This window comes from Cervus elaphus, chromosome 18 (genome assembly GCF_910594005.1).
Source record: "Cervus elaphus chromosome 18, mCerEla1.1, whole genome shotgun sequence".
NCBI classification, from domain to species: domain Eukaryota; kingdom Metazoa; phylum Chordata; class Mammalia; order Artiodactyla; family Cervidae; genus Cervus; species Cervus elaphus.
This window is the reverse complement of record NC_057832.1, coordinates 53,350,206-53,375,807: the sequence shown is the minus strand read 5'-3', so window position 1 is coordinate 53,375,807 and position 25,602 is coordinate 53,350,206. Positions and strand designations below refer to the sequence as shown.

At 36.7% G+C, this 25,602-nt stretch overlaps 1 protein-coding gene across 4 annotated transcripts in view; it reads left to right on the top strand.

Moving 5' to 3' along the window:
* RELN (reelin) overlaps positions 1–25,602 on the top strand; it is a 527,544-nt gene that overhangs the window by 353,981 nt on the left and 147,961 nt on the right. For all 4 annotated transcript variants that reach the window (XM_043872741.1, XM_043872740.1, XM_043872739.1 and 1 more), the window contains 3 exons: positions 39–272; positions 949–1,110; positions 5,396–5,632. In XM_043872741.1, coding sequence (XP_043728676.1) covers positions 39–272; positions 949–1,110; positions 5,396–5,632 — 633 coding nt within the window. The remainder of the gene's footprint in view (positions 1–38; positions 273–948; positions 1,111–5,395; positions 5,633–25,602) is intronic.

The window sequence follows — 25,602 nt, the reverse complement described above, 5'->3', positions numbered from 1 at the left end:
CTAACACTTAGGATTTAATTTTATGGTCTCTCTTTCAGATGTGACCCTGGATTTTCTGGCCCAGCTTGTGAGATGGCATCCCAGACGTTCCCAATGTTTATTTCTGAAAGCTTTGGCAGTTCCAGGCTCTCATCTTACCATAATTTTTACTCTATCCGTGGTGCTGAAGTCAGCTTTGGCTGTGGTGTCTTGGCCAGTGGTAAGGCCCTGGTTTTCAACAAAGATGGGAGGCGTCAGTTAATCACATCTTTCCTTGACAGCTCACAATCCAGGTGAGTTAAAGCAGAGTGAAATACATACAGAAATAAGATAGCAAAGATTGAATTCAGATCTATTAATTTTCTTTTTTTTCTTTGTTACTAATATATATATATATATATTTATCTCCTGATTTTTAGTCAAGATGAGAGGAAGCTTATAGTTTATATAGGGTTAATTTGCCCCAGTTTTTAATAAATTTAAAAGCTCACTAATGATTTTAAGATACTAATGACTGACTAGATTTTTTAAAAAATATGAAATGTTAGCATCACAACTGTTCTTAAGCCAAGGGCTAGTTAATTATTTATGTAGTTTTATTTATTTGACAGCTTGCAGAGGCTGATTAGATTTACCCTACATCTTCCCTTCCCCCCAGTGCTTAATAAATAATGTAGCAAGAGAATGATTGACATTTTTAGTGTATGTACACAAGTATGAAGTATACAAATATGTGTAAACATATGGTTATATTTGTATAAATAGATGTCTATAAAACACATGTATTGACCTCATCTTCTACATATATTCATATATATCTCAGTGAAATTGCTTACATTTTATAGAAGAGGGATGAATGGAAACCTACAGCTTTTGAGTAGTTTACTGAAATTGGTTCAAAATTCTTTAAAAGCCACAATGAATGTTTTAAATGTTTATGCACACTAATTATAGACAGTTCATGTCTAGGTTTCTCCAGTTCACATTGAGGCTGGGAAGCAAGTCTGTTCTGAGCACGTGCAAAGCCCCTGACCAACCTGGTGAAGGTGTTTTACTACATTATTCTTATGATAATGGGATAACTTGGAAACTCTTGGAGCATTATTCATATCTCAACTATCATGAGCCCAGGTATGTTGGAAAGCATTTGGAAAAATGGGAGGGTGATATTTCCTTCCTGAGGAAATCTTTGTTCAAGTGGTATAAGAGCCTAGATATTTTTGCATTGAGAGATGGTAAGGATAAAGATTGATGCCTCTTGCAATGAAAAACTAGCAAGCTACATTCTTGTAATGTGTTTGCCCTGCTGACTTCTGGGAATTTGAAAAAATTTATTCTCATATTCTGAAATGTGTATCTAGGGGAAATATGTCTAAGAAAGAGAAAAATAATTAACACTTTTTTCCCTTTTCAACTCTAGTGCAAACTATTAGATAAGATTTTAATATAGTATTAAATTATAAATGCTGTTGACAAATATTTGTCAGCAATATATGATAATAAATTATAATCATATGAGCTAATAACTCATAAAATCTTACAACTGATTTTTTTAATTTTTTAATTAATTTTTTTAAATTTGCATGTAACATAATTGAGTTATAAGTACAAAGATATTTTTCTAGCATATATAGCGTCCCTGGCAAAGATGGAGTGGAGGCTATATTTAAAGCCCTTTCTTCAGGCCTCTTCTATTTTTCTTTGGCTTATATATTTCACAGTCTACAGTCAAAATTGTGAGATTTAAGTTTTACTTGAAGCAGAGCCATCCTTCAGTTTGGGTAATGATAATCACCATTTGTGATACAATTTCAGATGTGTCCAAAGAGTCACCTCCTTTTCTAGAACACTTTTTGGCCTGCTGACTGAAATTCCTTTAAAATAGCAGAAGAGGAAGATTGGAAAGTTAAAATAGCACTAGAGTAGTTATCTCTGTGGCTTATATCCACTGTCAAATATAAAGAGCAAATAAAGTTTGACTTCCTGGAAGTACATACATGTTGAACATGGAAAGATGTGGAAAAGAGTTGAAGCTTTGGCACTGAAGTGTGTGCACTGGCATCATAGCAAAACAACAGGGGCAATGAGGATTTTATATACTTTGAAGTTTTGCCTAGAGCCATCCCTATATTTAAGTATTTGCAAATAGATGGGAACTTTTATTGATATTTTCATTAGAAAATTAGGTAGCATGTAATAGAGATAATATTTAACAACTATTATGAGTAGTAAATATTATATGTTATAAAATTTAAGAATGCACCAAATGTGTTGAATCTATTCCCTCTAAGGGTATACACAAGACTAAACTCAATGTTCTCACTCAGTAGAGACATATGAATCCTAAAGAAACATTTTGTAGACTCTCCATAATAAGCATTAAAAGAAAATCTAGCAAAACTCAAGGTGATAATAAAAAATAAAAAATAATGAAAGCATGAAGAAAATATCATTGTCCTAAGTTAAATTGGCCTAAAATACATTTTTTTCTAACAAAGATAGACAGTTTCAAAATTCAGTAATCAATTTGTAGCATGAAATTTAATTAATCTTTGTTGATATGAAAAATAATTATAGATTTAATGTGCTATTGCAAAGGTACGTTTAATCTTGCCTGCCATTTGACAGCAACATTTTTCTTCTAAGCAGAATCAAGGTGGCTTTTCAACACTAGGTATGTGCACTGCTTGAAAGATTAAGATCAGAGTGGAGATTTTTTTAAATGGAGAATTTGGTAGTGGTACCAAGAATACTTTCATTTTATATATATTGCTTCTGTCCTCTTATATAAATATTAATAAAGGGTAACATAGCAGAAGTAGAATTTGATATATTCTAGACACTAAATTGCATTTATATGATAAATAATACAAACCGTGTAAACTCGCCATAGGACAGTTAATTATATCTTCATGCCGTCAGCCATTTGCTGAGTTTTCTTCAGTATTGCTATCTGTAATTGCTGTGAATTTCATATTGTCCCTTTCTGCCATGGTTGTTAGAAAATGAAGTGTGATCACTATTAGATATGCTAGTTGGCTAACTACTGTTATTCCTAGCTGACTTCTAATAATTTGCTTACCTGTAGTTCACTCAATAAATGAAGAGTTCTGCTTGTTATTTATAAAAGTTAAAGTCTGTATATATCTGAGTTAATCTTTTAACTCTAACAGATTAGACTGTCTTGTAAACTAATTGGCATTCTTACTAATATAAAACTTTATATTGTTGGTGAAACTAGTATTATTCTAGATTTTTCTTAATTATGGGGCTTGTTTTTTTATTCTAAAATTATAAAGTCTAACAATATCTTATTTTTGTCTTGGTTATTGATTATAAGAAATTCGTGAGCTTAGTACATATCCAAAAAAGGAAGTTTGAAACAGAAAGTTGACTTAAATTCCTGGGTTTTCATCTAGGAATAGTCAGATCAAATGGTTCCATAGCTATACTAGCCAGTCACTGTAATAGGTATAGAATAGGAAAAACAGAGACTCCCACCCCACCTGAAGATATAATGTAGCGATAAAGAACACAGATTCTAGAGCGATGTTCACCAGATCCATACCCTGGCATTGTCACTTAAAAGCTGCTTAACCTAAAAGAAAATCTTTAACCTCCTTTTGCCTTTGTGTTTGAGTCTCTATCAGAGTATACTGATAATATGTACTTATTCTATGCAGAAAGAATTTATTAAGTCCTTTTTATATACCAGATACCAGGTTCTAGGTGCTAAGATAAAATAGTGAAAAACAGAAAAAGTCTATGACTTTGCCATAAGGATAGTATTATCTCAGTTTCACAGATGAAGATGCTGAAGCGCATAGAGGTTAAATACCTTCCCTGCAGCTGCAAAGTTGTCAACCATTAGGTGCCAAGAGTCTGATTACAGACTCACAGTCTTAACATCTCTGCCGATGAAAATATCAGTCACTTCAATTACTGTTATCACACACATATACACTTTATTTTCTTTAAAATTTCCTGAGAAAATCTACTTCTCAGTTGTTAATTTTTAACATTGTGTATATTTTCAACAGAGAGAATAATACCTGCTTTTAAAATTATTAATAGAAAAATTATAATTTTCTAACAATGCTAATACAGTAACATTAAATTAATGTATGATGTTTTTATTATTAAGCCAGTTTGAATATAGTTTCATTATTTTATTATTTCTTTGCTATGTTGACATAAATAATTATTAATTATTTAATAAATATTTAGAAAAAATAAAGTGAGAATTACTGAAATAACTTAAATTTTACTCTTTTAATCAACTCACATTGGTTAAAATATTAGCAAATTATGTACTTAAAAATAATAAATTTATGGTAACTATGTCTTTTTAGCTTAAGAAATGCTTTTTAGTTTATATTTCTGTATTTGAACATTGATTTCTCCTATTTAAAAAGTCTGTTTACTCACATTTCAAAAAGCCCTGCCACTTTTTTACTGTTTTTATCATCAATGATTGTAATCAGATTATTCCACCCCATATTTTCATGTACAGATTATTTAAGGAAAAAATAGACTTTATTTTTAATAAGTTTCAGTACACAAAAATTATATTTTCAAGATGTGATTTAATGCTTCTTTGTGTAATAACTAAAAGATGAACATAATACAAATATGAAAATCAATCTACTTTTTCAGTAATCCAGCCTTAGACTTTGAAGTTTTTAAATAATTTTTTTCTAAGTTATCCAACTAGTTACCTGCCTTAGGGAGTTTTTCTTTGCTCACTAGGAAAAAGATTCAGTCCTTTCAGTGTGCGTTAACGCAGACAACTCTCCTGGTGTTTAATTGTACATTGATGGAGATAAATGTTCCATTTGCCATTCACTTCACATCTCACCTTGTGTATGGATGTGAGCAGCATGGTACTGTGATTTATGGAGCTTTCAAGCAGATGTCATTGCAGTGGCAATTAATGTATGGTTCCTGCTGCTGTGTACAATGATTGCTCCTGGAAATTAGATATTATTCTTAATTTTCTTCCCCATTTGTCAGATACAGGTTTGTTGTCATAGCCACCATGACAGAGCAAGTGACCTCGCACACTAGGCTAAACTCATGGGAATGAGAAAGTGCCATGGTGCCTACCAGTCCAAAACTATAATATGTGTAACAAGCTGCCAATGTTCTTTACCAGACTTAGGCGAATCTTGCCACATTGACAACTGTGTTTTATTGGGTTAGTGTCTCTGAGAGCAACTGAGTGAAAGCAGTCATATTTTTGATGTATCAAGACTTTGTTGCAATCAGACAAGAAACTGGAAAATCTCAAAAATGTTTGTCAGTGGGAGAATTGTTTTTTTAAATATTATACTGCAGAAAACAAGATCTTGCTATAAATGTTTATATTTTAAGACACCAAAATAATCCAAATTTTTACTTCTGTTTTCTGCTTTAGAATAATCTCCGTAGAATTACCAGATGATGCAAGACAGTTTGGAATTCAGTTCAGATGGTGGCAGCCATACCATTCTTCCCAGGGAGAGGATGTATGGGCTATTGATGAGATTATCATGACATCTGTACTTTTCAACAGCATTAGTCTTGACTTTACCAATCTTGTGGAGGTCACTCAGTCTCTGGGATTCTACCTTGGAAATGTTCAGCCATACTGTGGCCATGACTGGACCCTTTGGTAAGGATTTCATCTTTGTTCTTGTTGTTACATTTTGCACTAAGGATTGAAACACAAAGATGACCTTCCAATCCATCTAGCACTTAGTCTTTTGTATTAATTGAACATGAACCATTTGAAAAGTCATTATTATGTCTATAAGTAAGTTATCTTGGGAAAGAAGACTGAAAACAAAATACTGATAGATTTAAATAAAGATAAATCTTACTGTATTTATTAATCTTGAATTTTTACTTTCTTACCATTACACATAAAAACCCTCTTCACAAAGTGTTAATATCTAAAGTGACTAACATATTCTCCCTTCAAGGAGGTCCATCATGATCACGGTGAAAATTGAAATCACTTTAATGATTATTTTAATAAAATTTCTCATGAGTGTTTTATTTTCATGCTGTCTTACATAAAGTCGAAGAAGTTTTTCTATCCCTGATTTGTTTACCAAGATCTCCTTTGTTTTAAAATGAATTTATTTTAGTTGGAGACTAATTACTTTTATCAAGATTGGACCAGTGACTTGTATAGCTAATGTCAGTGGAGTTTCAAGATTGTAGAATCTCTTAGTCAAGATAACTTTCATTCTTAGATTTGTTTCTCCCTATGATCACATGCAAACTTAATTATACATTAAGCGGTAAATGAATAATTTAAGACTGTGATTAGTACTTCAGAAACATCAGTAGGTTGACACAATAGTGATTAACCAGAGTCAGGAGGTGGCCACTTTAGATATCTAGGAGGAAGCTATGTTTGGGTAATTCAGAGAATGGATACAATGCATTCCACCAATTGGGAAAAAAGAAAGAACAGGAAGTTCCAGGCACTTGAAGACCTGAAGGAAGAGCATTCAGCTACAGGAAACTTTGTAGTGCAAAGACTCCCATAGTGACTATGGCATGTTCAAAAATGGGGAAGTATGCCAGTGGTGCTGGAGCCTCAGGGATGAGGGAGCAAATGTCAGAAATGGAAGCCAAGAGATGTACAGAAGCCTGATCGAGTAGGAGTTTCCAGGCTTAGAGAATGCTACATTAAAACTCAGGTCTGTAAAATCTCAAAACTCACAGCCTTCATCACTGTGCATACTACCCCTCTCTGGGTTCCCTTAGAACTTTAAGCATGATTTAAGAATAATTTTCTGAGTCTTTTACTTTCTCTTGAGTCATGGTCAGACCAATTTAATTTCTCCAGATGAATCTCACCAAAAGCTATTCACTGCAATTGTCTCCAGAGAGCATATCATAAATGACCCATCAGTGACCTTATCATAATTAGAGGTAAATTTTACACACCATTGCACATAAAATTACCTTTGATGGGAACTGTGCATGGACAGTCACATCTCACACACAGCAGGCTAAAATTCTAGCATCAAAATGACAGCTAATGGAATGGAAGTACAGCTGATCACTTTTGCTGTGAGCACTGTCCAACTAGATAAAATGCAACTTCTATATGACAAAATATAAAATGTTATATTCTGTATTTTCTAGTTGATAGCCTCAGCTGCTTGTTTTTGTACATGTTCTTTCTTAGACCGAGAGTCTTCAAAGAAAATAAAGGGGTGAAGCAAATAAGATATAAAGATGTAAAGCAAAATGAGAGTTCTTGGAATTTTATGAGTCTGAAATTTTAAATTGACCTGAATTAACCACCATCCAAATTGATCTTATATCATGAACTGTATCCCCCAAGTTTGTGTAGCAGTTTTTCTTTCCAGCACTTTTAATACAACAAAGAATCATATCGCGAATGCAAGTCCTGTATCATGTTTATTTTTTTCATAAATAGTTAACATCTGCTCAAATAAACTCCAAAGTTGCTGAGCATTTTAATTTAACACTTGGGTTGAATGCATGATAACAGCAGTTTAATTTCTGTGCTTTGATCAAAACCCTAAGAACAATATTCTTTCACACAAGCCTGATGAATATTCTTAACCCACCACTGCTTTAATTGGTGGAGATACATTTACTTTGTGAAAGTACAATCACAGTAATTATAAAAAGCCATAAGAAAATATAAATAATTGTACAATCCCCATGGGCACCTTGAGCAACACCATAGGAGTTTTATTAACAGCCACATGTGAGCAATCAGATTTGACTTTCTGATCTTCTCTGAAACGAAAAGGAGTTGTCCTGGTTGTGAAACAACAGAGAGTATACTCTGGTGGTGATAATGAGACTAGAGAAGCACATTAACCGCTTTAATAAGGATGTGAAAAATGCTCTCTACTCATTAAAGTGAAACAACATGCAAGGTTTCAAACTGCTCCCATTTTCTTAGCCAATGAATCAGAATAAAGCCCCTTTTAATGACACCGTTTTCTCTCTGCTGCTGTTGAGGAATATATTGTCCAAGTTCAGTGTGAACTCATTTTAGTGATATTTTTCAGAAACACTTATTACAGTATTAAAATTCAAATGATGACATTGACCAACTATTTATCATAACTCCCGAGTCCTAAAACAAGTTTGTTTGTTTTTTTTTTTTTTCTTTTTTAGTGTAAAACCTTTGGAGCATGTTATCTTATTAAGTAAAAATTTTTTGAACATGTTCAAATATGTGGCCTCTGGCCTTCAATGACCTTGCTTCTCTCAAGGGAAATTTTGAAATGTATACATGTTTGCCACAAATGACTGGTGTTAAATTAATTATTGTTGGCTTTTCCCAGCTGTGAGTTCATTTGGTTCTCATTTTCTAACTTATGACTTTCCATGGGCATGGATTCCTGTCACTGAGAGTGTTCTCCAGGGAAAACCGGGACAATTGCTTTTTCATTAGAAGAACTACAGTCAATATGCTAGAAATCACTTCACAGTGTGTCAGAGCACGCTTTTCCATGTGGAAATGAATTGCTTTTAATTATTCGTAGTACTTTCCTTTCTTCCATGCGTAGTCTCTGAAATCAGAACCTCTGTCTGCTTTATGTTCTAAAGATAGTCTTTAAAGCCCCTTCCATGTATTTTAAGATCATTAATGGAATTATTTTAATTGATATTTATTAAAGGTGAATTGACCAATACTATTAGCGATAATACCAAGGCGCATTTACATTCCTCTGTCTTATCTAGTATACAGGTGGGAAGGAATTGCTGTTTATTATGCAGAGTTTTCTTTTTTAATGTAGAGTTTTAGTTTCAAAATGTGTAAAACTGTGAGAGGATGGTCATTATAGCATATTAGAATTGGCAGTTGGTTTTAGTAGAAGACATAAAGAGTTTTCCAGACAACCAAAGGCTAAAGGAGTTCAGCACAACTAGATGGGCTTTACAAGAAATGTGTTAAAGGAGCGTCTTCAAGCTGAAAGAAAATGGCTCTAATTGATAACAAGAAAACATGTAATAGAATAAATGTCACTGGTAAAAGTAAATATATAGTTAAATTCAAAACACTCTCATGTTGTAGTGTTTGCCTGCTTACTAAGTCATTTCAGTAGTGTCCACCTCTTTGTGACAAATATGGACCATAGCCCACCAGGCTTTTCAGTCCATGGGATTCTCTAGGCAAGAATACTGGAGTGGGTTGCCATGCCTTCCTCCAGGGGATCTTCCTGATCCAAGGATCAAACCAATGTCTCGTATGTCTCCTGCATTGGAGGGTTGGTTCTTTAGCCACCTGGGAACCTTATGTTGTAGTGGTGGTAGGTAAATCACTTATAAATATAGTATAAAGGTTAGAAGACAAAAGTAGTAAAAAAATAATTATAATTACAGTAATTTGTTAACAGAAAAGATAAAAAATATATAAATTATGACCCCAAAACATGAAACATGGTGGGGGAAGTTAAAAATGTAGAGCTTTAGTATTCATTTGACTTAAGTTGTTATCAACTTAAAATAGACAGTTATATATATAAGATATTTTATATAAACCTCATGGTAGCTGCAAAGTAAAAACTGTAATAGATACACAAAAGATAAAGAGAATGGAATCCAAGCATAAAAACTACAGAAAATCATCAAATCATGAAGAAAAAGAGCAAGAGAAGAAAGGAAGAAATGAATTACAAAATTGCAAAAGAAAGAAATTACAACCAGAAAACAACTAACACAATGACAATAGTAAGTTTTAGTAAGTCCAAACCTTTCAAAAATCATTTTGAATAAAATGGATTGATTTCTCCAATCAAAAGCCAGAGTGACTGAATGGAGTAAAAGAAGCAAGATCCAACTATATACTGCCTCTAAGAGTCTCACTTCAGCCTTTAAGATAGCACACAAACTCAAAGGGATGGGAAAAGATATTCCATACAAACAGAAGCCAGAAGAAAGCAGGAGTAGCTATACTTACATCAGACAAAATAGACTTAAAGCAAAGACTCTAATAAAAGATAAAGATAGGTGTTACATAATGTTAAAGTTACTAGCCCAACAAGTCTATAAAACATTTGTAAATATTTATGCACCCCAACATAGGAGTCCCTAAATATATAAAGCAAATATGAACAGACATGAAGGGAAAAATCAACAGCTATACAATAATAGGAATGGACTCAGTTTTCTACTTTCAATATTGGATTCATGTAGAATATCAGTAAGAAAACATTGAACTTAAAAGACAAGTTAGACCAGATAGATTTAACAGACATTTATTAAACATTACATCCAAAAGTAGAAGACTGCATATTCTTCTCAAGTGCACAGGGTACATTCTCCAGGCTAGAGCATATGTTAGGCCACAAAACAAGTCCTAACAAAGTTAAGAAGTCTGAAGTCATGTCAAGCAATTTTTCTAACCACAATGGTATGAAACTAGAAATCAATTACAAGAAGTAAATTGGAAAATCCACAAACATGGAAATTAAACAATGTGCTACTGAACAATGGGTTGAAACATTAAAGAATGTCTTGAGACAAATGAAAATAGAAATACAACATAACAAAACATATGGAATGGGAATTCCCTGGTGGTCAATTGCTTAGGAATCCATACTGACTATCAAGGGCCAAGGTTCAGTCCCTGGTTGGAGAACTAAGCTTGTGCCAGCCTTGCAACATGGCAAAAAGAAAAAGAGAGGGATGGATCCAAAGCAGTTCTAAGAGAGAATTTGATAGTAATAAATGACTGCATTAAGAAATAAGAAAGATGTCAAATAAACCTAGCTTTGTACTTCAAGGAACTAGCTAAAAAAGGACAAAATAATTTCAAAGTTAATAGAAGGAAAGAAATAACAAAGATCAGAGTGGAATAAATGCAACAGATACTAAAAAGATAATAGAAAGATCGGTGAATCTAAGAGGTGGTTTTCTGGAAAAAATAAACTGAGTAGACAAATTTTTAACTAGACTTACCAAGAAAAGACAGAAGGCTCAAATAAAATTAGAAATGAAAAAGGAAACATTACAACTGACACTACAGAACAGTAAAGAATCATAAGAGGCTATTAAGGACAATTATATGCCAACAAATTGAACAATCTAGAAGAAATGGAGGAATTCCTAGAAACATACAACCTACCAAGACTGCATGAAATAGAAAATCTCAGCAGACTGATTACTAGAAAGGAGACTGAATTAGTAATCAAAAACCTCCCAGAAAACAAAAGCCTAGGAGCGGAAGACTTCACTGGTGTCTAATTCTTAGACATTCTAGAATTAATGCCGATTCTTCTTAAACTTCTCCAAAAAGTAAAAAAGAAAGGAATATTTCCAAACCCATTTTATAAGGCCAGCACAACTCTGACTCCAAAACTAAGCAAGAAAGTAATGAGAAAAGAAAATTACAGGCCAAAAATTTTGATAAATATAGATGCAAAACTTCTTAGCAAAATATTAGCAAATCTAATCTAACAACACATTAAAAGAATATACATCATAATCAAATTGGATTTATTCCTGGGATAAAAAGGTGAGTCCACATATGAAAATCAATCAAGTGATATAACACATTAACAAAATGAAAGATAAAAATCATATGACCATCTCAATAGATGCAAAAAAAAACTGTCAATATCAATATCCATTTTTAATTAAAAACAAAAACAAAAAAAGAACCTTTCAACAAAGTAGGTACAAAGGGAACATGCTGCTCTGCTGTGCTTAGTTATTCAGTCTTGTCCGACTTGATGCAACCCCAAGGACTGTGGCTGGCCAAACTCCTCTGTCCATGGGGATTCTCCAGGCAAGAATATTGGAGTGGGTTGCCGTGCCCTCCTCCAGAGGATCTTCCCAACCCAGGGATCTAACCCAGACCTCCCACACTGCAGGCAGATTGTTTACCAGCTGAGCTACCAGTTCTTATTGTTCAGTTGATAAGTCACATCTGACTCTTTGCACTTCATGGACTGCAGCACTCTAGGCTTCCCTGTCCTTTACCATTTCCCAGAGCTTGCTCTAACTCAAGTCCATTGAGTTGGTGATGCCATCCAACCATCTCGTCCTCTCTCATCCCCTTCTTTTCCTGCCTTCAATCTTTCACAGCATCAGGGTCTTTTCTAATGAGTAGGTTTTTCACATCAGGTGGCCAAAGTATTGGAGCCTCAGATTCAGCATCAGTCCTTCCAATGAATATTCAGGGTTGATTTCCTTTAGGATTGACTGGTTTGATCTTCTAGCAGTCGAAGAGACTCAAGAGTCTTCTCCAACACCACAATTCAAAAGCATTGATTCTTTAGCACTTAGCCTTCTTTATAGTCCAACTCTCACATCCATACATGACTGCTCAAAAAACCATTGCTTTGACTATGCAGACATTTGTTGACAAAGTAATGTCTGTGCTTTTTAATAAGCTGTCTAGGTTGGTCATAGCTTTTCTGCCTAGGAGCAAGTGTCTTTTAATTTCATGGCTGCATTCACCATCTGCAGTGATCAAGAAAATAAAGTCTGTCACTGTTTCCATTGTTTCCCTGTCTATTTGCCATGAAGTGATGTGGCCACATGCCATGATCTTGGTTTTTTGACTGTTGAGTTTTAAGTCAACTTTTTCACTCTCCTCTTTCACTTTTATCAAGAAGCTCTTAAGTTCCTCTTCACTTTCTGCCATAAGGGTGGTATCATCTGCATATCTGAAGTTATTGATATTTCTCCTGACAATACTGATTCCAGCTTGTGCTTCATCCAGCCCAGATTTCACATGATGTACTATGCATATAACTTAAATAAGCAGGGTGACAGTATACAGCCTTGAAGTACTCCTTTCCCAATTTGGAACCAGTCCGTTGCTCCATGTCTGGTTCTAACTCTTCCTTCTTGACCTGCATACAAGTTTCTCAGGAGGAAGGTCAGTTGGTCTACTATTCCCATCTCTTGCAGAACTTTCCACCATTTGCTGTGATCAACACAGTCAAAGGCTTTAGTGTAGTCAGTGAAGCAGATGTAGATGTTTTTCGAGAACTCTTGCTTTTTTGATGATCTAATGGTTGTTGGCAATTTGATCTCTGATTTCTTTGCCTTTTCTGAATCCAGCTTGAACCTCTGGAAGTTCTCTGTTCACTTACTGTTGAAGCCTCACTTGGAGAATTTGGGGCATTACTTTGCTAGCTTGTGAGATGGGTGGAATTGTGTGGTAGTTTGAACATTTTTTGGCATTTCCTTTCTTTGGGATTGGAATGAAAATTGATCTTTTCCAGTCCTTTGGCCACTGCTGAGTTTCCCAAATTTGCTGACATATTGAGTGCAGCACTTTCACAGCATCATCTTTTAGGATTTGAAATAGCTCAGGAATTCCATCACCTCCACTAGCTTTATTCGTAGTGATGCTTCCTAAGGCCCACTTGACTTCACACTCCAGGATGTCTGGCTCTAGGTGAGTGATCACACCATCGTGGTTATCTGGGTCATTAAGATCCTTTTTGTATAGTTCTTCTGTGTATTCTTGCCACCACTTCTTAATATCTTCTGCTTCTGTTAGGTCCATACCATTTCTGTCCTTTATTGTACCCATCTTTGCATGAAATGTCCCCTTGGTATCTCTGATTTTCTTGAAGAGATCTCTAGTCTTTCCCATTCTATTCTTTTTCTCCGTTTCTTTGCATTGATCACTGGGGAAGGTTTTCTTATCTCTCCTTGGTATTCTTTGGCACTCTGCATTCAGATGGATATATCTTTCCTTTTCTCCTTGCCTTTCACTTCTCTTATTTTCTCAGCTACTTGTAAGGCCTCCTCAGACAACCACTTTGCCTTTTTGCATTTCTTTTTCTTGGGAATGGTTTTGATCACTGCCTCCTGTACAGTGTTACAAACCTCTGTCTATAGTTCTTCAGGCACTCTGTCTATCAGATCTAATCCATTGAATCTATGTGTCACTTCCACTGTATGATTGTAAGGGATCTGATTTAGGTCATATGTGAATCATCTAGTGGTTTTTCCTACTTTCTTCAATTTAAGTCTGAATTTTGCAGTCCCAGGGAAGCCCATAAAGGGAACATATCTCGACATAATTAAAGCCATATATGACAAGTCTACTCAGTGATGAAAGCCTGAATGCATCTCCTCTAACATCAAGCATAAGACAAGGATGCCCACTCTCATTACTTTTATTCAAAGTTGTCCTGAAATTCCTAGCCAGAGCAGTTAGGTAAGAAAAACAAAAGTCTCCAAATCTGAGAGGAATAAGTAAAACAGTCTTTATTTGCAGATGATGTGATTTTACTATGTGTAGAAAAATGAAAGATTCCACCAAAGCTGTTAGAACTAATAAACAGATTGAGCAAAGTTGCAGGATACAAAATTAATAAACAAAAAGTAATAGCATTTATATATATTAACAATGAACTGTCTGAAAGAAAAATTAAGATGATTGAATTTATAATTGCATCAGAAAAAATAAAATATCTATTAATAAGTTTAAGCAAGGAAGTGAAAGATCTGTATATTTAAAACTGTAAGACACTGATTAAAGAAATTGAAAAGACACAGATAAAGGAAAATATATTCTGTGCTCATGGACTGGGATGATCAATATAGTTATAATGTCCATACAACCCAAAGCCGTCTTGAGATTCAGTGCAATCCCTATCAACATTCCAATCTCATTTTTCACAGAAATAGAACAAGCAGTTCTAATGGTTGTATAAAAACCACAAAAGACTTCAAGTAGACAGTCTTGAGAAAGAACAAAGCAGAATATATCACACTCACTGATTTCAAACAATTTTACAAAGTTATAGTAATCAAAACAGTGTGGTATTGGTATAAAAAGAACATATAGATCAATACAGAACAGAAATGAGAGCCCGGAAATAAACCAATGCATATGTAATTTAATTTTTGACAAAAGAGACAAGAACATGTGGGGAAAGGACAGTCTCTTCAGTAACTGGTATCTGGGGAAAAGTGCTGCACTCGATATGCCAGCAGATTTGGAAAACTCAGCAGTGGCCACAGGACTGGAAAAGGTCAGTTTTCATTCTAGTGCCAAAGAAGGGTAATGCCAAAGAATGTTCAAACTACTGTACAGTGCACTAATTTCGCATGCTAGCAAGGTAATGCTCAAAATCCTTCAAGCTAGACTTCAACAGTACATGAACTATGGACTTCCAGAAGTACAAGCTAGATTTAGAAAAGACGGAGGAACCAGAGATGAAATTGCCAATACCTGTTGGATCATAGGAAAAGCAAGAGAATTCCAGAAAAACATCTGCTTCATTGACTATACTAAAGCCTTTGACTGTGTGGATCACAGCAAATGGTGGAAAATTTTTCAAGAGATGGGAATACCAGACCACCTTACCTGCCTCCTGAGAACTCCGTGTGCAGGTCAAGAAGCAATAGTTATAACCAGACGTGGAAAAAATGGATTGGATCCAAATTGGGAAAGGAGTTCTTCAAGGCTGTATATTGTCACCCTGTTATTTAACTTATGTGCAGAGTACATCATGCAAAATGCTGGGCTGGATGAAGCTCTAAGTGGAATCAGTACTGTCAGGAGAAATATCAGTAACCTCAGATATGCAGATGACACCACCCTAATGGCAGAAAATGAAGAACTAAAGAGACTCTTGATGAAGGTGAATGAGGAGAGTGAAAAAGCTGGCTTAAAACTCAACATTCAAAAAACGAAGATCATGGCATCTGATACCATCACTTCATGGCAGATAGATGGGGAAACAATGGAAACAGTGACAGACTTTATATTGTTTGACTCCAAAATCACTGCAAATGGTGACTGCCGTCATAAAATTAAAAGACTCTTGCTCCTTAGGAGAAAGCTGACAAACCTAGACAGCGTAATAAAAAGCATATATATTACTTTGCTGACAAAGGTCTGTCTAGTCAGAGCTATTGTTTTTCCAGTAGTCATGTACATATGTGAGAGTTGGACCATAAAGAAGGCTGAGCACCAAATAATTGATGCTTTCAAACTGTGGTGCTGGAGAAGACTCTTGGGAGTCCCTTGGACAGCAAGGAAATCAAACCAGTCAATCCTAAGGGAAATCAACCTTGAGTATTCATTGGAAGGACTGATGCTGAAGCTGAAGCTTCAGTACTTTGGCCACCTGATGCAAAGAGCAGATTCACTGAAAAAGACCCTGAAGCTGGGAAAGATTGAGGGCAGGAGGTGAAGGGGGTTACAGAGGATGAGATGGTTGGATGGCATCATCAACTCAATGGACATGAGTTTGAGAAAACTCTAGGAGTTGGTGAAGAACAAGGTAGCCTGGCATGGTAGAGTCCATGGAGTCACAAAGAGTTGGACACAACTGACCAACTGAATAACAATAGCCACACGCTAAAGACAAAAACTGGACCACTATCTTAAACCATACACAAAAAATTAACTCCTAATGGATCAGAGACTTGAACATAAGACCTGAAGCCATGAAACTCCTAGATGAAAACTTAGGGAGTAAACTCCTTTACATCTGTCTTGCCAATAATTTTTTGAATTTGACACCAAAATCAAAGGCAATAAAAGCAAAAAAATTCACAAGTGGGACTATATTAAACTACAAAGCTTATGCACAGCAAAGAAAGCTATCAACACAATAGAAACACAATCTACAGAATGGGAGAAAATATTTACAAATCCTCTATCTAATAAAATGTTAATATCCAAAATTTATAAAGAATTCAAACAATTCAGTAGCCCAGAGAAACCTAAACATTTTGATTTTGAAAATGGGCAAACAGTCTAAATAGACATTTTACCAAAGAAGACATGCAGATGCCGAACAGGTATGAAAGGTTGTTGCTGACCCACAAAAAAATGCCGGGATTCTTGGCCTCCAGAGGAGAAGAATTCAATCCGGGGTCAGAGATAAGGCTTGATCGCTCAGAGCTTTTGTGCAATAGAGTTTTATTAAAGTATAAGAGAGATAGATAAAGCTTCTGACATAGACATCAGAAGGGGGAAGAAAGAGTAAGCCCTTGCTAGTGTTAGCGATGGAGTTATATACCTTTTAATTAGTTATTACAATGAATCAAAAGAATGTCTCAAGTTTGTGAAAATTTTACCAGACCTACTCTCACAATTTACATTTTAGGATAACAAGATTAGAATTTAACAATAGAAAGATCCTCCAGACCCACTCCCATAACATACATTCTAAGATATGAGGATTAGTCAGAAGGTTTTCAGGAAGGAGAAACTGTCCTCCAGCCGGATACATTGTTGTTGTATAATCCCTAGTCATGGAAAAAGCAAGAGAGTTCCAGAAAAATGTCTATTTCTGCTTTATTGACTATGCCAAAGCCTTTGACTGTGTGGATCACAATAAACTGTGGAAAATTCTTCAAGAGATAGGAATACCAGACCACCTGACCTGCCTCTTCAGAAACCTGTATGCAGGTCAGGAAGCAACAGTTAGAACTGGACATGAATCAACAGACTGGTTCCAAATAGGAAAAAGAGTACGTCAAGGCTATATATTGTCACCCTGCTTACTTAACACTTATATGCAGAGTACATCATGAGAAATGCTGGGCTGGAGGAAGCACAAGCTGGAATCAAGATTGCTGGGAGAAATATCAATAACTTCAGGTATGCAGATGACACCACCCATATGGCAGAAAGTGAAGAAGAACTAAAGGGCCTCTTGATGAAAGTGAAAGAGGAGAGTAAAAACTTTGGCTTAAAGCTTAACATTCAGAAAACTAAGATCATGGCATCGGGTCCCATCACTTCATGGCAAATAAATGGGAAAACAGTGGAAACAGTGGCTGACTTTATTTTTCTGGGCTCCAAAATCACTGCAGATGGTGATTGCAGCCAAGAAATTAAAAGATGCTTACTCCTTGGAAGGAAAGTTATGACCAATCTAGACAGCATATTAAAAAGCAGACACATTACTTTGCCAACAAAGGTCCGTCTAGTCAAGGCTATGGTTTTTCCAGTGGTCATGTGTGGATGTGAGAGTTGGACTATAAAGAAAGCTGAGTGCTGAAGAATTGATACTTTTGAACTATCCTGTTGGAGAAGACTGTTGAGCGTCCCTTGGACTGCAAGGAGATCCAACCAGTCCATCCTAAAGGAGATCAGTCCTGGGTGTTCATTGGAAGGACTAATGTTGAAGCTGAAACTCCAGTACTTTGGCCATCTGATGCGAAGAGCTGACTCATTTGAAAGACCCTGATCGTGGGAAAGATTGAGGGCAGGAGGAGAAGGGGATGACAGAGTATGAGATGGTTGGATGGCATCACCAACTCAATGGACATGGATTTGGGTGGACTTCGGGTGTTGGTGATGGACAGGGAGGCCTGGCGTGCGGCGGTTCATGGGGTTGCAAAGAGTCGGACACGACTGAGTGACTGAACTGAACTGAACTGACAGTTTAAATTGAGTTGTGTAATTGACTAAGACTAAGCAATGCATAGTAAAAAAATGTTTGTCCTTTTCTCCTCCTTGAGAATTCCAGACCCCCAATCTCCACTTTGAGAGGCCCAGACCCCTTTTTCCTCCTTGGGGACCCTGGACTTCTTATCAATCTGCCTAGGAATTGACTCTCTCAGGTACATGAAAAGATGCTCAACATCACTAATCATCAAGGAAATGACAAATCAAAACCACAAGGAGATGTCACCTCGCACGTATTAGAGTGGCTATTATTGAAAATAAGAAATAACAAGTATTGCCAAGGATGTGGAGGAAGGATATCCAATGCAGTGTTCTTGGGAATGTAAACTAGTGTATCTACTATGAAAAACTATATAGAGGTTTCTCAAAAAATTAAAAATAAATTCCATACTATCCAACAGTTTTACTTCTGGGTATGTGTCTGAAAGAAATGAAATAACTGTCTTGAAAATATGTTTGTACCGCCCATGTTTGTGGCAGCCTTATTTACAACAGCCCAGACGTGGACAGGGAGGCCTGGCGTGCTGCGATTCATGGGGTCGCAGAGAGATAGACATGACTGAGCGACTGAAATGAACTGAGGCATGGAAACAGTGAGAGTGTCCCTCAGTGTGTGAATGTATGATAAAGAAAATGTGGTACATACAATGGGATGTTTGCAGCCATAGAAAATAAGGAAATTCTACCATTTGTGACAACATGGATGGGCCTTGAAATAACCCAAACTTATAGATACAGAGAACAGATTGGTGTTTGCCAAAGGTGGGGAGAAAGGGGTGGGCAAAATGGGTTGAGTTATCAAAAGGCACGACCTTTTCACTTACAAGATAAAGTTCTGGGGATATAATGTGTAGCATGACTATAGTTGACAATACTGTATTTTATATTTGAAACTTGCTAAACGAGTAGATCTTAAAAGTTCTCATCACAAGAAAAAAAATTAGTAACTGTGTGAGGTGATAGATGTTAACTAAACTTATCGCAGTGATCATTTTGCAGCATATATGTATGTCAAATTGTTGTGTTACACACCTAATACAATGGTGTGTGGCAATTATATCTCAATAAAACTAGAAAAAAGTAAAAATTGATAAGATGAACTAAGAAAAGCTAATTTTTTTTCTTTAATTATGCCTGAGGAAAAGCAGATTTATTTAAAAGAAGATTTAGAAATGAGAGATGTATTGTAGAAATGTTGAAAGGGTCTGCTAGTTACTTTCATGGGCAGTAGAAATAGAAGTTATATAATATTACTCAATATGTCTTTTTTTTTTTTTTTTTTTTTGGCATGTACAAGTGAATCACTAGCTCCAGTCATGGTAGGATCACTTTTTAGAAGAGAAATTTCCTAAAGGAAATAGTGAAAGTAGAATATAAAAGAAACACACAGGAAGTGAAACTAGCTGTGAATGACAAAAGGCATGAGGAAAACGAGGGTGATGTTTTTTGTGGTATGTAATGTTGTGATGGGAAGACTTTGGAAGCCTTTTAAAACCAGCCCTAGGTGACATGGTCAGCCTGGAGATGTAGGGAAGCTGATTTGTAAAAGAAGGATAACAGCTGCAGGATAGAGGGAGTGGACAAATGGCTACAAGTTCAGGACATTCAAAAAGTGTATATTCATATCTCATGGGGCATCTATAAGCATGTACAGCAAAAAGGAAACTGTATATTTTATAAGAAGCAAGAGTTGCCTAAGGCTCAGGTCAAAAGTGTGTACATGCATGCTAAGTTGCCTCAGTCCTGTCTGACTCTGTGTGACCCTATAGACTGTAGCCTGCCAGGTACCTCTGTCCATGGGATTCTCCAGGCAAGAATACTGGAGTGGGTTGCCAGGTCCACCTCCAAGGGATCTTCCCAACCCAGGGATAGAACCTGCATCTCTTATGTCTCCTGCATTACAGGTGGATTCTTTACCACTTTACCACCTGGGAAGCCCAAAAGGATCCTAAAAGCCTGTTTATCTCATAATACAAATTAAATATAACTCACTTCCAATGAGAGGTAGGAAATAGTACTGTAGCTCTACTAACTTTGAAGAAAATCAATAATATATTCTTACATAATAATAGAACTGAACAATGAGTGAAATGTATTTTAAGCTGTACAGGAAGAGCTATAAAGTAGTTGTCAAGGTACTTCTAAGTTATAAGAATCATCAGGTATCAACAATAATGTATAGTGATGTATAACACAAAACGATTTCCTAATTGATCAGGAGAAATCCCCTTCAGAGCTCATGCTTGCACACACATGATATATACATTTAGCAAGAAGTGGGCCAAACATTTTTTGATGAGATCTACCTCTTCTTCTAGGGCTTCCCTGATAGCTCAGCTGGTAAAGAATCTGCCTTCAATGTGGGAGACCTGGGTTTGACCCCTGCGTGGGAAAGATCCCCTGGAGAAGGGAAAGGCTACCCACTCCAGTATTCTGGCGTAGAGAATTCCATGGACTCTAGTCCATAGGGTCACAAAGAGCTGGACATGACTGAGCAATTTTCACTTCACTTCAACCTTTTCTTCTGCTATCTGTTGGTTAATTTTTCAAAATAGGATTTATGTGTTTGTGGACGTTAAAAGTCAAGAGTCTTTCCTACATACTAATGTTTATTCCTTTGGACTGGTCTCATGAAAATAGTCAAGAGGCAAAGGAGGTTGCCTGATACTAATATAAGGAATGTGTCATTTGTAAACATTCAGAAAGGAGAAGTTGGGTTAGTGCCCCTCTGAAACTTTGGATAGCTCACAAGAAAAACAAGTTTACGGCTATCCCTTTATAAAATGAATCTGCTCATAGAATAAAAATAACAGCCAAGTAAATATCTTTAGGAATTTTCTTTCATTGAACATCAGCCTATAATTTATATAGAAATTTTGTCAGTCTGTATTGTTTATTAGTAATCCTAGAGTATTCTTGGGATTATTCTTTTACAAAGATTATTAAAAAGAATAAATCAACTCAAATTGTGCTGCTGAAGAAAGTCAGTTGGAGTGAACTAACTCCCAAGAGCCATTTCAACTACCATTTCACAGTAAGTGATTAGGAAGGTTAGCAGATAGATAAGGTTAATACATTGAGTGACAAACTGAAAAGTCAGTATTATTTTCAGCAGCTGTGAAAAAAGTATTTTCAGTGCCCAAGGAAATACCTCTATAAAATTGATAATGTAATTGAAAGTTGCTCAGTCATGTCCGACTCTTTGCAGCCCCATGGACTATATAGTCCGTGGAATTCTCCAGGCCAGAATACTGAAGTGGGTAGCCTTTCCCTTCTCTACGGGATCTTCCCAACCCAGGAATTGAACCCAGGTCTCCCACATCGCAGGCAGATTCTTAACCGGATGAGCCACAAGGGAAGCGATGTAATTGAATATACTCCCAAATAGATTTATAAATGACTTTCTAAAATAAATCGTATTTACTAGGTTTTTTCATCATGAGGATTTCATTACATGAACTTTTTATTCATTGACAGGCTAACATATATTCAGCTGTTTATTGACTGCACTACAGGCACTGTTTGTCCTGTAGGCATAGTACTTGGTACTAAAGATGAAGATAGACAAACCCTTTGTTTGTGGAGCTTATTTTCTAGAGGAGAAAAACAATAATGAACAAATTTGTAATAATATTCCAGATAGTGACAATTGCTGTGAGGATAAAGGAATGGACTGTTAGGTAGCATAAGTGGAAACTGAGACTATTTTAGGTAAGATGTTTAGGGAAGCCCTCTTGGGAGTGTAGAGACCTCAGGATAATGAGAAAGAAGCACTAAAGTGAAAGTGTGCAAGGAAACCATGACAGGTAGAAAGAATAGCAAGATCAAAGGTCCTGAGGCAAGCAAGGGGCTAGATTATATCAGGGCCTCATAGAGCAGTAGAGGAGTTTGGGATTTTATTCTAAGCACTACGCATGCTATGTGCTAAGTCACTTCAGTTGTGTCTGATTCTTTGTGACCACATGGACTGTAGGCCACCAGGCTCCTCTGTCCCTGGGATTCTCCAGAGAATATTGGAGTTGGTTGCCATGCACTCCTCCAGGGGATCTTCCCAACCCATGGATCAAACCTGCATCTCTTACACCTCCTGCCTTGGCGGACAGGTTCTTTATCACTGGCACCACCTGGGAAGCCCCAGTGTGTTACGGGTTATGAGAATTCAGTAATTAATTTGAAGCAAGGGAGTGATGTAATCATATTTTTAATATAATTGTAGCTGCTGTGTGAGAATAGATGGTATGAAGTAATAAGAAAAGCTCAGAGGCCAGTAGTGTCATCCACGTGTACTTACTAGAATGTTGCTAGAAATAGTCCGATGGGCCATTTGAAAATATATGTTGGAGAACAAAAGCTTAGAAATGAATGCCAAAGGAATGAATAAAATGGCCATGTTCCCAGAATCATGTCTTGTTGATGTCCACACAGTTGACTTTTGAGTCATTTATTTCTCCAAAATTAGATTTTCCTAAAATTCTTCCTAAGAACTAAGCAGCTAAGTGAGATTTCAGAAATAAGAGAACCTACCACTGAACAAGTTAACAGCAGAAATCTGCATTTCATGATCTGGATTCAAGGTACCTCTGGCTTGTTGAAAAAGCAATTCAGTAGGCTGAGATTGTTACTTTTCTACAGACAGTGGTTCACAGAGCTCTGCGGTAGGCCCTGGGTGAGCTGACCTGGTCAGCCTTTCCTGTCTCCCTGCCTTTCATTCATTCCACCCCAACCACATCGTCCTTCCTTCTCTACTCCTTCTCTACTTCAAGCCAAGCTCTTTCCTCTCCCAGCACCTTTGTATTGCCTATGCCTCTTCCTAGGAAGTTCTTTCATTGGTCTCAGTGCCAAGCCTCCAAGTTTTCCAGGGAACTGGAAAAAGTCCAAGGACTTGAAAAATGAATATTGTTTCAAAAATATGATTTTTTTAAATGGTAAAAATAAAATTAATAAATTTAAATTAAGTATATGTAAAACACAACATATGCCAACTCCATTAACTGCTAAATTTAAATATTAATAAAATTTTATGCTGTTGGTAATAATTTTTTGGTCAGATTCCTGAGTATATTGAGAAGTCACAGCCAAATGTATATTCTATGCATTACAAGTAGCCAAATAAAATTCAAAGGCAAAATTATAAAATCTACTTGAAGGTTTCTGCACCAAAAATATATATATGTATATGTAATGTGGAACATGGGTGCATTTTAATAAGCTTGCCATGATGTGTGATGGAGTTTCCAAAATTAAAAGTGTCAAAGTCCTATAAAAGTCTTAAAATGGCCCTGCTTCAATACTCACTAAATTAGTACACACTAGGTGACTGCATATAGTTGGAAGGATAAAGAGAAAATTTTGGAGAGTCCTCATGTATCTTTCTTTCTTGCCTCACCTCTTCCCTCCAAGCTGAACATTTTCATTCAGGGCTCTCAGGCCTAACTATATGGGGCCAGTGTGTTCCTTCCCAAAAGGATGTGAGATGCAAGAGAAAATAGGAAGGAGATGACAGAGAGAACAGGAGTGTGTTGAAAAGGCAAGCCCTAATTGTAAGCAGTGTAAATATGGACTGGGCAAGTTCGCTTCAGCCAAAATTGGTTCTGGGGTTATTATGGATGCAATGTAAGAATAACAGGAGTAAGAGGGTCCAGGACAGCCAAAAGTCGGAGATGAGTTAAAGTTATTAACAGAGGCTGGAAACAGCAAAAGCTTCTCTGATTCCTCTCCTCCCATCAGAAGAGGTGGGAAGTCTTATAGGTGAAAAGGGCTCCTGACAGCTTCGTGCTAAGTCACCAGCGTGTCTAACTCTTTGCAGCCCTATAAACTGCTGCCCGCCAGGCTCCTCTGTCCGTGGAATTCTCCAGGCAAGAATATGGTAATGGGTTGCCATTTCCTTCTCCAGGGGTCTTCCTGATCCAGAGAGCAAACCCACAGCTCTTACACCTCCTGCATTGGCATGTGGGTTCTTTACCACTAGCGCCATCTGGGAAGCCTTCCCTGGCAACTTTACTTCTCTCATACCCACAGGTCCCTGGCAGGACACTGCAGGCACTGCGAGAGTTAGAGGAGCTCTTTTCCCCTGAGTCCTTGGTCTCCCAGCTCTCTGACAGTCTGTCACCTTTCTGGCCGTCAGTCTCTCTCTCCCCTCCTCTCTTTGGGGGCCAAAGCCCAGTCTGTGCTCTGTGCTGACTTCCTCTCTGTCTGGTACCTGGCAGACATTTCCCTTTTCCTGCCACAGTTTACTCCAGCTGCTGAACATTTCCTAAAACTGCAGTGAGGTGGACAAAATGAAGATTCAACTGAGAAATGACAGAAATCTTTGAAAGCATACAAATTTTTGTAAACTTTTAAAATGTCTATAAACATTTTTTAATTTATTTATTTATTTTAATTGGAGGCTAATTACTTGACAGTATTGTAGTGGGTTTTGCCATACATTGACATGAATCAACCATGGATGTACACGTGTCCCTCATTCTGAACCCTCCTCCCACCTCCCTCCCCATCCCATCCCTCAGGCTTGTCCCAGTGTGCGGGCTTTGAGTTCCCTGTTTCATGTATCGAACTTGGATCTATTTCACGTATGTTAATATGTATGTTTCAACACTATTCTCTCAAATCATCCCACCCTTGCCTTCTCCCACAGAGTCCAAAAGTCTGTTCTTTACACCTGTGTCTCTTTTGCTGTCTCACATACAGGGTCGTGGTTATCATCTTTCTAAATTCCATTTATATGCGTTGATACACTGTATTGGTGTTTTTCTTTCTGACTTACTTCACTCTGTGTAAACTTTTTTCTTTGGAGTATAATGGCTTTACAATGTTGTGCTAGTTTCTGCTGTACAGGAACGTGAATCAGCTCTGTGTATACATGTATCCCCTCTCTCTGGAGCCCTCCACCACCCCCATTCCATCCCTCTAGGTCATCACAGATCACAGAGCTGAGCTCCCTATGTTACACAGCAGCTGCCCACTAGTTATCTCTTTTACCGATGTATATCAATGTGACTTTCTCAATTCATCCTCCCCTCTCCTTCCTCCACTGTGTCCACAAGTTTGTTCTCTACGTCTGTGTCTCTGTTCTTGCCCTGCAAAAAAGTTTATCAGTACCATTTTTCTAGATTCCATATATGTGTGTTAATACACAATATTTACTTTTCTCTTTCTGACTTCACGCTGTATGACAGACTCTAAGTTCATCCACATCACTGCAAATGACCGTTTTTTGTGTGGCTGTGTAATAT